The 14637-nt window shown below is 46.4% G+C and overlaps 1 protein-coding gene across 1 annotated transcript in view; it reads right to left on the bottom strand.

Annotated features, from left to right (window-relative positions):
- LOC126528381 (sodium- and chloride-dependent glycine transporter 2-like) overlaps window positions 1–14637 on the bottom strand; it is a 69955-nt gene that overhangs the window by 5860 nt on the left and 49458 nt on the right. Inside the window, exons 3-12 of the mRNA XM_050176272.3 lie at window positions 11422–11553; window positions 9746–9915; window positions 8981–9033; window positions 7538–7909; window positions 6102–6229; window positions 5335–5447; window positions 4720–4848; window positions 4224–4323; window positions 3125–3225; window positions 2386–2559 (exon numbers count right to left, since the gene is read on the bottom strand). Of these exons, the coding sequence (XP_050032229.1) occupies window positions 2386–2559; window positions 3125–3225; window positions 4224–4323; window positions 4720–4848; window positions 5335–5447; window positions 6102–6229; window positions 7538–7909; window positions 8981–9033; window positions 9746–9915; window positions 11422–11553 (1472 nt within the window). The remainder of the gene's footprint in view (window positions 1–2385; window positions 2560–3124; window positions 3226–4223; window positions 4324–4719; window positions 4849–5334; window positions 5448–6101; window positions 6230–7537; window positions 7910–8980; window positions 9034–9745; window positions 9916–11421; window positions 11554–14637) is intronic.

The following is a 14637-nucleotide window of genomic DNA, read 5'->3' as shown; positions in this document are numbered from 1 at the left end:
GGAGAGGGGTAGCGAGGAATCGAGAGATTACAAATTTAAAGCAGTACTGTCCTAAGAGCCTTGACTATCGTTATTATTTTTCGTTGAGCGATGGTCCCGCGGTGCTCGAAATCCCTAGCTAAACATATTGACATGCACCGTGTAGATTTGGGCTGGTTGGTACATCTTGTCAAACGGCAGGCTTTCTTTTTCCTTTTTCGTATTTTTTTTTCTTGAACAGCGCGACACACGACAAAAGAAGCGAACACATGACGGAGCGATGGCCCACCTGGCCCCCCAGGCGCAGGACGGCGCTGTATACACTGGGCCTCTCGATCCCGTGTCGCGTTGTTCAAAAAATATGCTCTTCCAAATGACGGCAAGCCTACGCGCACCGCGGTAGAAACCACAGCCCCGACTTCGGAAAAAAAAAAATGACGCGTAGGAGACCGGCACGTGGTTGCGATGCTACGGGGCCTCGTGAACACCCTTTCGGATAGTCTTCAGCAAGCTGCACACACTGCCGGCTCGAAGTGCACGGCATGTGTTGGGTGCTCGTAATCCAGTGCTTGCAAGTCCCGAGTAAGGCCCATGGCTCACCCGCAGCCTCCTGTTCGCATAACGACCACTGTCCCTGGATCGTGCCACATGACCTCAACGACCATCACCAGCTATGAGACTTTGGTGTCACGGCGCATCACCACACAGGGTGCAGTGCGCACGCGCAGAGTGTTCACTCTCGCCCTCTTTTCCTCTTTCTATTCCCCCTTTCCCTTTCGCCCAACATAATGCAGCAAACCGGACGATGGTCTGGTTGGCCTCCCTGCCTTTCCTTTCTTCGCTACCTCTCTCTCTCTCTCTCTCTCAGAGCACCCTAATAATTCAATATAACGTCTTTACCCGCCGCGGTGGCTTAGCGGCTATGGCGTGGCGCTGCTAAGCACGTGTTTATGAGTTCGATTCCCTACCTCGGCGGGATTTCAAATGGACCGGAATGCGAGAACGCTCGTGTACTTACGTTTATATGAACGGTAAAGAACTTCAGGTGATCAAAATTGTTACAAAGAGCCCCCCGCCACCAGACACACATCCCTATGGCGTGCATCATAATGAGGGATATAATTTTTCAATACATTCGCGATGATCTGGGTTCTTTTTCTTTTTCTATTTGTCTCTAAGCTGTTCGCACGTTTCGAATATGATTCGCTAGAGTAAGCGCATGACAAGTTTTTCGTTGCTGTCTGCATTCGTTTGCGTAGCGTTGCTATGGCAACCATCAGCGACCGCCGACTTTTTTAGTTTTCCAACGCCACCTTCCTTCAGAGTTCTTTTTTTTTTGCTTTCTCTTTTTAGTAATTTGTGTAGGTAATTACCCCGACTCGTGCGACAGAGGTTTCTTCGAGACTTTCATCGTTACAGATATTACGAATGACGTGTTTTCTTGAAGTTTTGTTTGGTACTGTGTCTACATGAACATATGCATTGTTTAAGCTTGAAATACATGCACGCCTTCCTAACCCGAAACTTTTGTTTTTGCCTCTGTAGCCATAGAGTCTAATACTACAAATTCTTGACGGAAAGCTGACACTTGAGTCTGCCCGCGTTGCTAGCATGGCGGTCCTGGACTGTTACATAAGCTTGCCTAAGCTTCATTCTTCCGGCTTCAAATGACTGCGATGACCATATGAGCAAGTTAGAACAACTGACCATACTAACTTTGCCGAAGCTAGTTCTTTTTTTTTTATCGCGGCAGATTTTTATGGCATCAGCTGCTCTCATTTACCCTGAAATTTCTACCATGGTTCGACGGTTGAGAACGCTGCAAACAAAAATAGGCGTTTACAATGATTGTGCGTTGTGACACAGTGGGAATGGGAAGGCCCAGTAAGGTAAATGTTGGCCTGGAGCAGTGTACCCTCAGACAATCTGTACTGTTGTTTAAATAATTTAATAAAAAAGAATCACCTAGATAGAGACGCACGCCTGGGCAATGCTGTCGTGATATATACAGGTGCCGGAAGTTGCGCAATGAATTAAATTATGCGTGTGCGGAAAGTACCTAAGCACTGTGCGTAAACACTGTCATATTAAGCTCGCTAAAGAATGGGACAAAAGAAAAACCATACGAAAGACGGAGCCCGCTACTTCGACAACTAATATCTTCCATATCACAGAGACATGCACGTACTTCCGCAACGTTTATGGTAGATGAACTACTGGAGACCCAGATTTTCCTCTAGTTATAATAATTTAAAGGTTTATCGCTCAGAGATGGCCTTCAAGATCGAGAGGCTCGCGCGAGGACCGCGACCGATCTTGGAAGCCGTGTTATTGTTTGGGTCATAGGCAGAGGAGTGAATGTTGTGTCCCCATGCAGAAGATAGAGGTAGCTGACATTGAGTGTACCTGCATCAGCGTGTTCCCAGGCGCCCTGTGGACGGCGACGATGGCCCAGAAAGGTATTTGCAACATGACGAACAACGTGATAGCCCAGCCGATGCCGATTGCCCAGGGCGGGTACTCGTAGTTGCCGTACTTTACGGGTTCATTCTGATCCAACATCGAGAAGATGAAGATGACCTGTGAGATCAAGAAGCAAAGTTCAGTTCGATCCTTCTTACTTCTTTATTTTTCTTACCCTGACGAAGACAAACCGCGATTACCGAACATAATACAAGTATGCTTGTCGAAACAGGAACACCGGGCCTATTTACCCGCTGCTAATCAATGCAACTGTCCTTCCTCCTGCGATCCGCCTTGTGCTGTTTGCAGTTCCACAAGTCGAAGCTTCATGTACGAAGCCACCGCTGACTGTCGCTAGTTTACTAGGCGTTAAGCGCTACAAACGCTGAGACTCGACTATAGTAAAGCGTCCCCCAATCTAACATTCGTAAGCTACGAACGATAATGCCGTGCCCACCACTTTGGCAAGGAGCTTACTCTCGACAATTTCGCTGCGCGTTCGGTCAGTCACCGAAGCACAGCCAACGAGCATATATTCGCGTAAGAGATTCAAGACTACCTCCTTCACCTTGACGCGCTAACAGATTCTGCCAGTGGGGTAAGATTACAAGGGACAGTCGGCAGTTGAACCTTCTAGTGTTAAATACCAGTAGTCATCGCGCAATTAGCGACTGCGTCTTACCAGGAGCACAAGTGGAGAAGTGACAGTCCACGTCACCTTCCAGTACCATCCCAGACGCCTGTTCAGCATAAAGTAGACGTCATCCGAGAACCTGGAATATCCTGCGAAACAACAGCATGCCGAGTGTGTAAACTTCAAAGGAATCGCAGACTCAGCTAGAAGCGGAAGTATTTTGCGCGTACAAATTGTCTAAATGTTGAATGTCCGCTGCAGCGCGAAGAATTGAGTCGTTTGCCAGACACTGCGTACAACATTCAATACCGCTCACAACTTCCGTACGGTATAACAAAATGACAGTGCCGTTATACTGCCCGTCTTATTGCGCCTTATTACCATGCCTAATATATCCTGTCGTTGTCAGAGTAGCTAGCTGGAGTTCGGCTTAGGCAAACTATTGCCGAGGAAAATACGACGCGTTACAGATCACACGTCTCGATTAAAATTAAAGCTTGACTGCGCTACACCTGACAGCGCAGTCCAGTGAGTCAGCAGAAATTAATGTTCCGGAAACGGATGAAAAACAGAAGTATATATCTGTAGGATTGCTAAGAATAATTTTTTATTGGACATAAGTCCCTACTGTTGTCAGAGAGACAGGGGTCACGATAAATGTGTTTCCTAACAGCTGTACTCCAATAAACTTTTGTGTTCCCTGGCATGGATAAAAAAGAGTTACCTTAGAGCGAAGCCTTGAACGCCCCGCAAGCACTGCCAAATTCGATTAATAGCTCATGCCAGCGTATTCACAGAAACAATTCAGACAAAAAACCCTTAGAAACATTGTCAAAGCAGTCCTTCGGTTATTGCGGCACTTGTCCGTGCATCCAAGGTGCATCGCAACTTTATTCATTTCACTACTGGTTTTGGGGATTTAACAGAGCCTCTTTAGAGGAATAAAGACTGTTTTTCTATGGTTCCCGCAACGTTTGATTTTCTTCTCATTAAAGTGCGTCGATTGCGAAAAAAACGCCCACTGTGGCATGCTCTGCGAGCGTTAATGAACTCTTCTTTAACAGCCCAAGACTACAGCACTGTGAATCGCGGCCTTACGTGCAGGTGTCCAGAACTACGTATAGAAAATGGCCCAGGCGTAACTTACCATATATGTAAATGAGTGAGATGACTTCAACAAGACCGATGAAAGTTAGCGTCGTGCTGCCTCCAAACCTGTCCACGATCTCGAATATATACTGGCCGCCCTGCAAAAAAATTAAAGGATGTAATGGCATAGCCTAGCGCATTTGAGAGCGTGAAGATGACAGTTGATCTCTTTAAGATTAGGGTTGACGTCCCGATAAATGTGTGCCAACGTCGCTTCAAAGTCGCGACAAAACAGTGTCGTTTCTGCTAAAAGAATACGGAGGCATGGACGCGTCAAAATGCAGGAAAATGAATCTAGAGCTCGTCAATTCTCTTATGCATTTCATGCCACACCGTATATTTATGAAAATGTCGCATTTCTTGCACATCGGAATTCAAAGCATATTAAGCAGTACACAGTCTCTGATGAAAGACAAGTTAATGATGTGGGTTTGCGGACATTGTCACTGACGGAAGTGTTCAGCATGCATAGAATGAAGAAACGACTCGCTCACCCTAGTAACCATCGGGAGGCCAAGTAGGAAGCAAACGATGCCCATGACGATGGTGAATGCCCACTTGCGCTTTCGCAGGTACGGCGCCTGGTCGCAAACGCTGGTCACGAATGTCTCCAGGATGGCAAACTGTGCACGCAAAGTCCAAGCCATCGTGTCTGATCTAACAAAACACTTAAGGTCGGCCCGAATTAAACGAGCACTCAGGTAAGGTTGAAAACAAGCGCATATTGACGTTTCGACACCGCTACGTGTTCCCCGTTTACAAGTTTGTTTTCTTTCAACCGTAGGCGAGGGGCTGTTTTATTTCGGAAATGTATGACCCTCGCCAGATGAGTTTTCGTCTAACTCTGGACAACAGCAAGTTGAAAGTCACCGATGCCGCACAGGAAATGCAACAAGCAACATTAACCAACTCTTCATCTAGAGGGCTAACGAACAAAAAAGAGGTAGCGGTTACTCAGGTGGCGAGATAGAGACAAGACTGAGCACAATGTTGGTACATCTATTCTTGTATCATACCTCCTGACGTCTGTATTTAGTGATAAATAACTGAGCCGTGCGACTGATCTATCGTGGTTAGGTAATTTTTCAGTGTGAAATGTTCCCGCTTACCTCCGAGTCGAGACCGAGTATGAATAGCATGAGGAAGAACAGAACGGACCACAGTTGTGGAACCGGTAACCGCGTCAGTGCCTCTGGATACGCAACGAACGCCAGGCCTGGACCTGTGAAAAGTGTGCGATGACACATCACGATTCAGAGCCAGAGCTCTGAGGTGAGAATTGTTGTGCACTCGATACTACAAGTAATAATTATTTCATTATTGCCTGTACTTTCTTTGCAATATGATTCGCTGTCACACGTAGGCGCGCACCGCTTGTGGGTGGGGCAGGAAGATCGGCGACTTTCGACTGGGACGACACAAATTGATTCTCCGGTAAATTAGAATAAAAACTTACATTAAATGCGCACAGAACGTTCGAGCAGTGGCTAAGGTTTTCGTATAGTAAATCAAAATAAAGGCCCGCATGAAGTACATGCTGATGCTAATACAGTAATCAAAATAAAACCGTACGTAAGGTCCATACAAGGTATACTAAAATGCACTAAGGATTTAGCAAAGAAAATTGAATAAAGGCAATGTCGGATACCTATGGAGTCCTAAAGAAGTCATGTGGAATATGCAGAAAACTGAAAGGTCGGACATGGCTGTTCTCAATTGTTATAGTTCTTATACAGTCGTAGTTTCCACAGGGTATCCTGTACGTGATATTCGAGACCACTCCGGTAACGCTCGCAATGAATTCAATAACTTTGGCAACGATTGTGCATTGAAACCTTGCAGACTGTCTGCTGCAAATTGTATGACAAAGACGTACCTCCCTGCGCGACATCCTTCACATCGACGTTTCCCAGGTCGTGGGCCATCGCTCCAAGGACGGAGAAAATGACCATTCCCGATATGATGCTGGTGAACGTGTCGAGCACGCTGACTATCATGGCATCCCTGTGAGGCATCGACAGAGACATTAGAGCTAATCAATAGTGCAGTGAAATGGACTTGAAATACCCATCAGTAATTTAGCTCGAGTGCAGCAAGCAAAGTCTGGGTCTATAGCGAATATAGTAACAGTCAGTTCCGCATTATGAGCAAGGCACCAGAGTCTGATGTCCTGAAATAAATGTTTAGATGTTCCTGCAATACAAGCAAATAGCCAAGCTTTTCAATAGCCCCTCTTAAAGGCAATGGCCTTAAGCGGCTTGTTGCAATAGCTCATACCCAGAAAAATGCGGCGTCTAGTTCAGTGACGCAAAAAATACCATCAGGAATGGATGGCAAGCAAGAAAATATGCAATGGCTGAATATAAATGAAGAAAAGAAAGAACGAAGGAAAGAAAGAACGAACAAAGAAAGAAAGAACAAAAATGAGAAAGAGAAAGAAATAAAGGAAGTAAGAAAAAAGAAAGCGAAATAAAAGGTAAATAGATAGATAGATAGATAGATAGATAGATAGATAGATAGATAGATAGATAGATAGATAGATAGATAGATAGATAGATAGATAGATAGATAGATAGATAGATAGATAGATAGATAGATAGATAGATAGATAGATAGATAGATAGATAGATAGATAGATAGATAGAAAAACAGAATGAGAGAGAGCGACCTACAGCGCCATTTGTTCACTTCAAACTGCGGCTCATTATTTCTTGCAAGAAGTCTGACCTCTCCGATTGTCTAACTTAATGCACTACCACGTGTGCGGCAGGCTTTAGCCTTCACGTGTTTACAGGAGTGTAACATGCTGCTAAATTTTCTTTTCCTAATGCGTGTCCATTAGCAGTGTCTCAATGTAGAAATAAATGCCTATGCAAGTGTGAAGTGTGGGAAGCCGGTCACGTGGCAGAGCTAGATAGTGGAGCTTAAGAGAGCGCGTGCATGGGCATATATATATATATAATATAGACGCAGTCCATGTGCCGAGTGATCTCCTGAACAATGCCTTGCAATGTGGTGAACGCAGTTTAAATCATCACTCCGGGATCTCAAAGAGGTGTGACGGAATGCTTACGCGTTTCTCTAGCATTTACCGCTCAATCGCTACTGAATTGTCTCACTCTTCAGAATTTAGGCGTCTGTCGACTTATTGAGAAATAATGCCGGCACTTCTGTGGCACCGGCCATGAAAAACTACTACCCGGGGATAGCAACGCTGTGAAAAGCTCACCAGCGCGGTTCGTTCGTCAAGTGTCTGACAAAATGGCGGTGTGTGAGCAGGTGCGAACAGGTAGCGAGCGCTGGATGACGCACCTGAATACGTTGTTTGAGAACTTGTTGTAGCTGCTGTACATGATGAGACCACCCATGGACAGGCTGAGCGAGAAGAACATCTGTCCCGCTGCGGCCTGCCACACCTTAATGTCCAGCAGCCGTTCGAAGGAGGGAGTGATGAAGTAGAGCACGCCGTTGATGGCGCCCGGTTGGCAGAGGCCGGTTATCATGAGCGTGATGAGGATCACGTAGGGAAAGGTGGCCGCGAAGTAGACCACCTTGCCCGAGGTCTTGATGCCCTTCACGAGGCAGGCGACCACGATGATCCAGCTGAGCAGCAGGCACAACGCCAGGTCCCACTTGATTCCGCCCAGGTCTTCGAGGCCGTCGCTGATCTCCAGCACGTAACGCCTGTGGAATGTGCAGAACGTGGGGCAAGGCGAAAGGAAAAAAACGAACCTTTTAACTGACTTATTCGACGGCTGATTGAAAAAAAAAACGCGAATTTCGGTACATGTTGATTCGTTGATTGATGGGTTCGTGTGTTATAACTCGGTGTACAAGTTGGACAGTCCATCTCTTCGTCTAATTAGCACATTTCGATGCTGAGCTACAATCAGGAATCACTATATCTATTGGTATCAGCAAAACGAGAACAAGGTAAAAGCGGGAGCCAACGTTTAGACAAGTGTGCCTATCTTTTCCAAGGAGACATATGCTTTCCTCGGCACTGGACATATAGGTAGGGTTCTTCTAAAGGGGACAGGGGAACGCGGGTGGCCAAGGCAACGGCCGAAGGTGTGTTAGCGGCGAGAGTGTAGAATTGAAAAGACAGCTGTGCTATTCAACATCGCTGGAGGAATGTTTGATTAGCACACCTTTCTTTTTAATTTTATTAGTCGCCGCTAATACACCCTCAGTCGTTGCCACGCCCATCCGCCTTACCCCCTCTCCCCTTTAGAAGAACCCTGCCTATATGTACTGTGCCGAGGAAAGCATATGACACCTTGAAAAAGACCAGTCCACTTGTCGAAACATTGGCTCCCAGTTTTACCTTCTCCTCGTTTTGCTCATTGCCTTGAACTTCTATCTCCCGCCTTCCCTATGTTTTCCCTACATCTATTGCTGATGGACACAGCTCGGTGAAAGTAACCGCCCAGAAATACCCTTCGTGCAAGAAATCTCAGTTTTGCTCTTGGGAATTGTTTTGTGTTACGTAAGTCGGTCATGCCAACTTTGAAGGCTTTAATGGAACAGCAAAGGCTAGATCAAGATGGTTCCCGCAAATCCTGCATGTTCACGTGCACGGTTACGAGCTCATTTATTTGTGCGTGCTTGACACCTCACTGTGCCGCTATGCCGCCTATTGGCTCAATTGTTCACTCGCAGCCCTCTCATTCCTCTACCCTAATTCTGCCACGCAGAATTTCGTTATGCGATAATATTTTCGTTGCAAATGCGGTGGTATGGTAATGTACTTACTCCCAGTAGACCTGGCTGGAAGGCTTTGTCACGTTCAGGTTAACATCCGAAGTCTGCAAAAAAAGTTGGATCATATTGAAAAGGTCTTTTAAATGAACGAACAGATGCTGATTTCTTTTTACCCTACCGTTCACGCCAAATCCGCCTACAGTTAACGTTAGTTCGTTTACCGTTCTGCTTGAGAATAATTGAGACACTTGGTCAATGTCTCTTCTCCGCAGACGTGCAATTATCCGTATGCGGGCCTCTGCACCCTAGGTTTTGTAATGCTTTCGTGACTGTTGGGCGGGTACAGTGTAGGTATTATTTCCCACAGTTTCTAAAGACAATGAAGGACCCGTTACGTTCCTCCAGTTTCTCAACGCTTTCTTGGTTCACATATATCTATTCAGATAAGAACTTCCGAACTAAAGCTTCCACAAAACCTCTTAACTTTAGCAAGAAATGAGCACAGCGCGGAAGAACACGATTCGACAGAAGGAAACGCTAACACGGCGTTTTTCTCCAGCCTTTGACCTCCGCTGTGCGTTTCGAACTTCCCGAGGCCTCCGCAGTTGTACTCCTTATCTTGCCTTTCGACCAACGACTTAATGATGATCGTTGCGAGAAAAGTACTATACCTACGGCGACGCCGCGTACGTGTCTCGGCGGACCCCAATAACAGGTCTCGCGGTAAGCGCACGCACGACTAGTCGGTATTCTTAGGTCAAATAAGGAAACAGCGGCGGCCCGGTGGAGACAACGCATAGCAGACGAGGTTCTCACGTTCTGCGACCTCACGAAGCAGGGAGTGTCGTTGGCCCACCGCGGGTCGCAGCGAGCCCACGGCACCTGCGACTGGAACGTGGAGGCAGTGTAGTAGATGGTGTAGGCCATGATGACGTTGTAGTACACCGCCACCACCATGGAGACGCACACCATGGCGAAGCCGACACCTGCGCACAGGGGAGGTACGGAGCAACGTACATACCCTCTTTACCTGCAGTATGAATTGCCTTAATTTATTTCTAGGGTTTGACGAGCCAAAAGAAGCAAGAAGACACGATCTGATAACGGCGCAAGCCGTAGTGGGGGATTGCGTATTCCATAAAACGCGTTGTGTTTGGTGCCTGAATAATTACTAGAATCGTGGCACCGCTGAAGACGAGTGGCACCTGACGGTGTTCCTTCTCTCGCCTTCTGAGCGACAATTATCGCGGTTAAATGATTAAGGAATAATTTTGGCCACCTGAGGTTCTTCGACTCGCACCCAATTTGCAGTACACGGTGGTTCCTGCATTCTGCCTTCACCGGAATGCGGCGGTCGTCGCAAGGATCGGACCCCCCCGGTAACGCTCATCTATCTTTCTCTAAACGCTTGCGCTGTTTTGTTTTGCTGGTTCTTGCTTGCTATTTTCTTTTTCTTTTTGTTTTCCTTTACTCGCGGCCATTGCTTAGTGGTTAGGGTGTTCTGCCGTCGATCGCGAATCCGACTCCCTGCCTCAGTGGCCGCGTTTCCACGGCGGCGGAATGCAGGAAAGACTCTGTACCGGTACCCCCCCCTGCAGGCCGCGTCTCCTTGCCTATGCGTTGCTCTAGACCTTTAAGGCGCACAATTCAACACTGTCAGCGATTCCAAATTATGCTGAATAAGCTCTCGTAATGGCCTGTGTTAACGGCAATCGACACAGAACAGAATGCACCACGGCGGTGCAGTTCGTATGGAGGTCCGAGTTGCAGCAAGAGTTTGTGCGACTGAAATACCGCGACTGATATGCGCAGTATTTCATTGGGCTAACCAGTGGAATCATATCCACGGAGGCGAAGATAACATCCACCCCTTATCGTGGGACTGTCGTCTATTCGATACGCAAATAAATAAATATCTAAAGTGATACGGTGAGCAGGCGATTGTGCACTGAGCGTGCAGACGCTACGGGAACACTGTCCTAAAGCCGATCCTCGGCCCAGAAAGCAGTGAATGCACATTCGTTTCTTTTTTTTTTTTTAACGACTGGCATGCGTGAGCGCCTTAGGCTACGTGGTACTGCTCGCGCACGTGTGCACGTTCATCGCCTTCCTCTCCCTCTTCTTTCTTCCCCTGGTTGCCTCCCCCTGCAAAAGGTAGCCGACCACACGCTTTCCTGGTTAACATTCCTACCTTCTCTTTCTTTTCTCTCTAAACCCCACAATTCTATCTTTGAAGTTTGCTCCAAATTGGTTACGTATAATGCATACCTACTGACAAGTTGGTAGGAATCCCTTTCACAACTACTCCCAACTTTCACAACTACTCCCAAGGCAAGAATAAATTCTAACTCAATCCAAGATTTCTTATTGAGCACTGTCATACCGGCAACTTTCTCGTTGTGACCCCATAAGGCCCTCTGCTATTTTTTTTTTTTTGCCACAGTTGTCCCCCGCAAATGTCGCACGGCACCACGCGGGCGTCCGTGACGTACCTTTGCAGATGGGCGCGCAGGCCCAGATTGTGAGCGGACTCCGACCGGAGAACTGTCCGAAGGCGAGTTCCAGGAAATACATGGGCTTGCCGGCCAACGCAAGCATGATGAGGTACGGGATGAGGAAGGCGCCTGCGAACAGAACGGCACAGCATGGAAAACACGCCGACAAGTCGTCAAAACATCATCATCATCATCATGATCATCATCATCATCATCATCATCCTGGCTACGCCCACTGCAGGGCAAAGGCCTCTCCCATACTTCTCCAACTACCCCGGTCATGTGCTAATTGTGGCCGTGTTGTCCCTGCAAATTTCTTAATCTCATCCGTCCACCTAACTTTCTGCCACCCCTTGCTACGCTTCCCTTCCCTTGGAATCAAGTCCGTAACCCTTAATGACCATCGGTTATCTTCCTTCCTCATTACATGCCCTGCCAATGCCCAGTTCTTTTTCTTGATTTCAACTAAGATGTCATTAACTCGCGTTTGTTCCCTCACCCAATCTGCTCTTTTCTTATCCCTTAACGTTACACCAGTCATTCTTCTTTCCATAGCTTGTTGCGTCGTCCTATATTTAGGTAGAACCCTTTTCGTAAGCCTCCAGGTATCTGCCCCGTAGGTGCAACACAACAAACGATGCAACACAAATGTCAAAAACACTGAAACTTTCCCGTAGCTGAGTAATTGCAACGATGCTGATTTTCATAGATCACATCCGCAGTGTGCCGCGTAAACTTAAGTAGCCTGGTATTGGTGGATTGTCGCAACAGGCGGCTTTAGGTTCGCGATCGAGGCAGTCAATTGGTGTGCCTGAGAATTTATTGTAACGTCACTGGGGTACGTCGCTGCATGTCCTGCAAACCAGCGTTTCTTAGAAATGCAAGTAGAAGACACGAAGTTTCCACGCGGGCTATAAGGGACCCTAACGTAAACGCAAAGTGTTGCAGGTGCGGCTACGGCACATCTTTCTTATCTGGACTCTCAAGAGCATCCATGCTTGTGCTCACCGCTTGCACGTGGACGCGGGTGACGGAAAAACCTGCGAGTCCTATTCATTTACTTATTTAACCAATAATGCCAATCAAAAGGATCATAAGAATACAACATACACACTAATCCAGAAAAATAATGAAAATAAAACGAAAGGCGTCACTTTAAGCTTTGCGCAGCCAGGTTTAAAGATAATGAAATGCAATTTAAGTCAAGTGCGGGTCAAATTCAACTTCACTACTTTTACAGTTGGAGCCCGACCTGAAGCAATTTGATGTCGTTTACCGTTGCGTATGAGGGTGCTTCAATAACGTACCATTTTGTTATGATTAGTCGGCGACGGATAACCACCGCTTGTCGTTTGTGCTTGTGCAAACGTTTTTATTATTCACTTATTTTTTCTTGCTTTTAACTTCTGCACCGTACAAATCGTGAAATGCCATCTATTGCCATAATGACTCTAAAATAATAATAATAATAATAATAATAATAATAATAATAATAATAATAATAATAATAATAATAGTCCGCATCTTATCATGATCACAATTGCGCCATTCACTCTGCCCGTGAATGTGTCTTCGCCGCACGACGTGTGCATTGCAGTGAATTTTGTCCACTAGGGGACATAGACGTAGTACTGCGATTTATACACGATACTGCGTAATGCTGCGTGTCTCGACGACGGCATCAGTGCATCGTTAATGCGTCTTAAGCTGTATCCGGCAATGCACTTATGTCACAACAACTTTATGCTTCGTTGCCAGCATGAACTTATTAAGTGAGTTTAAACTAACGGGTGACAGCTTGCGTTTCCTTCGAAGAAAGCTATCTTATAAATAATGTCATGTGTATGTCATTTGATGTTCATTTCGTGCTTTCAGGTCTTTGAGAATTCTATTACCTTCACATTCAGTGGAATATAATGCACCAATTATCGCGCGTTTTCAGCTTCTTTGCTGCCTTTGTCGCCTAAAGTTGGGGGGGGGGGAGGGGGGGGGGGTTAGCCAAGCTGCCAAAACGAAGCTCTTTTTCCCCCACCGTTATCCTCACCACTAGGGTGTGTTTCGGTATTCACTGTTATGGCAAAATATACCGAACCAAATAAAAACGACCATAAAATACTTGGTGCAGCTACTTTCGAAAGGCGAATTTTCAATTAGCAAAACGTATTCTCGGGCGAGCGTGACGATATAGTGAAAAGCGTAGCGCTGAAAGACCAGGGCACACAGAACATCTCAGACGCTGGCAATGTCCTCTGTGATCCACGTTACGTGCTACTATTTTGCCTGCACGATGCCACTCCCGCGCGTCATCGCCCCCTGATGAAGTAGAAACAAGAGCCAGACACGGCAATATCGAAGCGAAACGGCGTGACTGGCGCAGCATGAGCAATTAAGAGACCTCGATGTTTTTTTGCTTTTTTTTTGCATCCGTCTGTGATGGAATGCGCAGCCATAGTGCACGTTAACAGCTCAGTATTCCAATTTTGATTGTGCATGCGGCTGTCGTGGCGTACGTGAACGCCATGTTGCGCGAGTGTACACCTTGTTGTGCTTCCTTTCACACAGGCCTACGTAAATGTTACCAGAACGTAATTAGGAGTATCGAGCCTAACATGCACCAACTCCCCGCATTAATCTGTTTGGAATCAAATTGATTTCTAGGGTCGGAGACTTGACGTTAAATTCCATTCCGTTTTGCGAGCTTACATCGAGGCATCTTGCCCTGCGGTTGCGTTTGCACACACGTTCGCAACCACCATAAAAGAGCTTAGACGATTAAACGCAAACAGACAAACTGTAAACAACAAAACGAATGAATGAATGAATGCTCCTGATTACAGTGCCAGATCTAAAGCACGACCTGAGCCGATCCACCTGTTCTCACCATCATCACCAACATCACCACCATGATAATCATGGTATTGATGATAATGAGCACCATCATTGTCTGTTATGTTCACTGCAGGAGAAACTCCTCCCTTGCAACCCCCAATCGCCCTTGTGCTGAATTAGCGGATTGCACCCTATGTGTGCAAGTTTTCTAAATTCACCATTATCATCGTAATCGTGAGCGGCAGAATTAAAGGACTGCATAAACACCAAATTGAGAGGCTGAACTGAATATATTGTAAGCTTTGCATGCTTACAAGGAACACTTTAACGAAGTAAGACTGACGGCAGACGGCTAAAAGGTAATCTATTTCAGTTATAAAATCT

The sequence above is a fragment of the Dermacentor andersoni genome, chromosome 9 (genome assembly GCF_023375885.2).
Source record: "Dermacentor andersoni chromosome 9, qqDerAnde1_hic_scaffold, whole genome shotgun sequence".
Classification (NCBI taxonomy): domain Eukaryota; kingdom Metazoa; phylum Arthropoda; class Arachnida; order Ixodida; family Ixodidae; genus Dermacentor; species Dermacentor andersoni.
The sequence above is the reverse complement of the archived record's forward strand: the minus strand, read 5'-3'. Positions and strand labels throughout refer to the sequence as shown.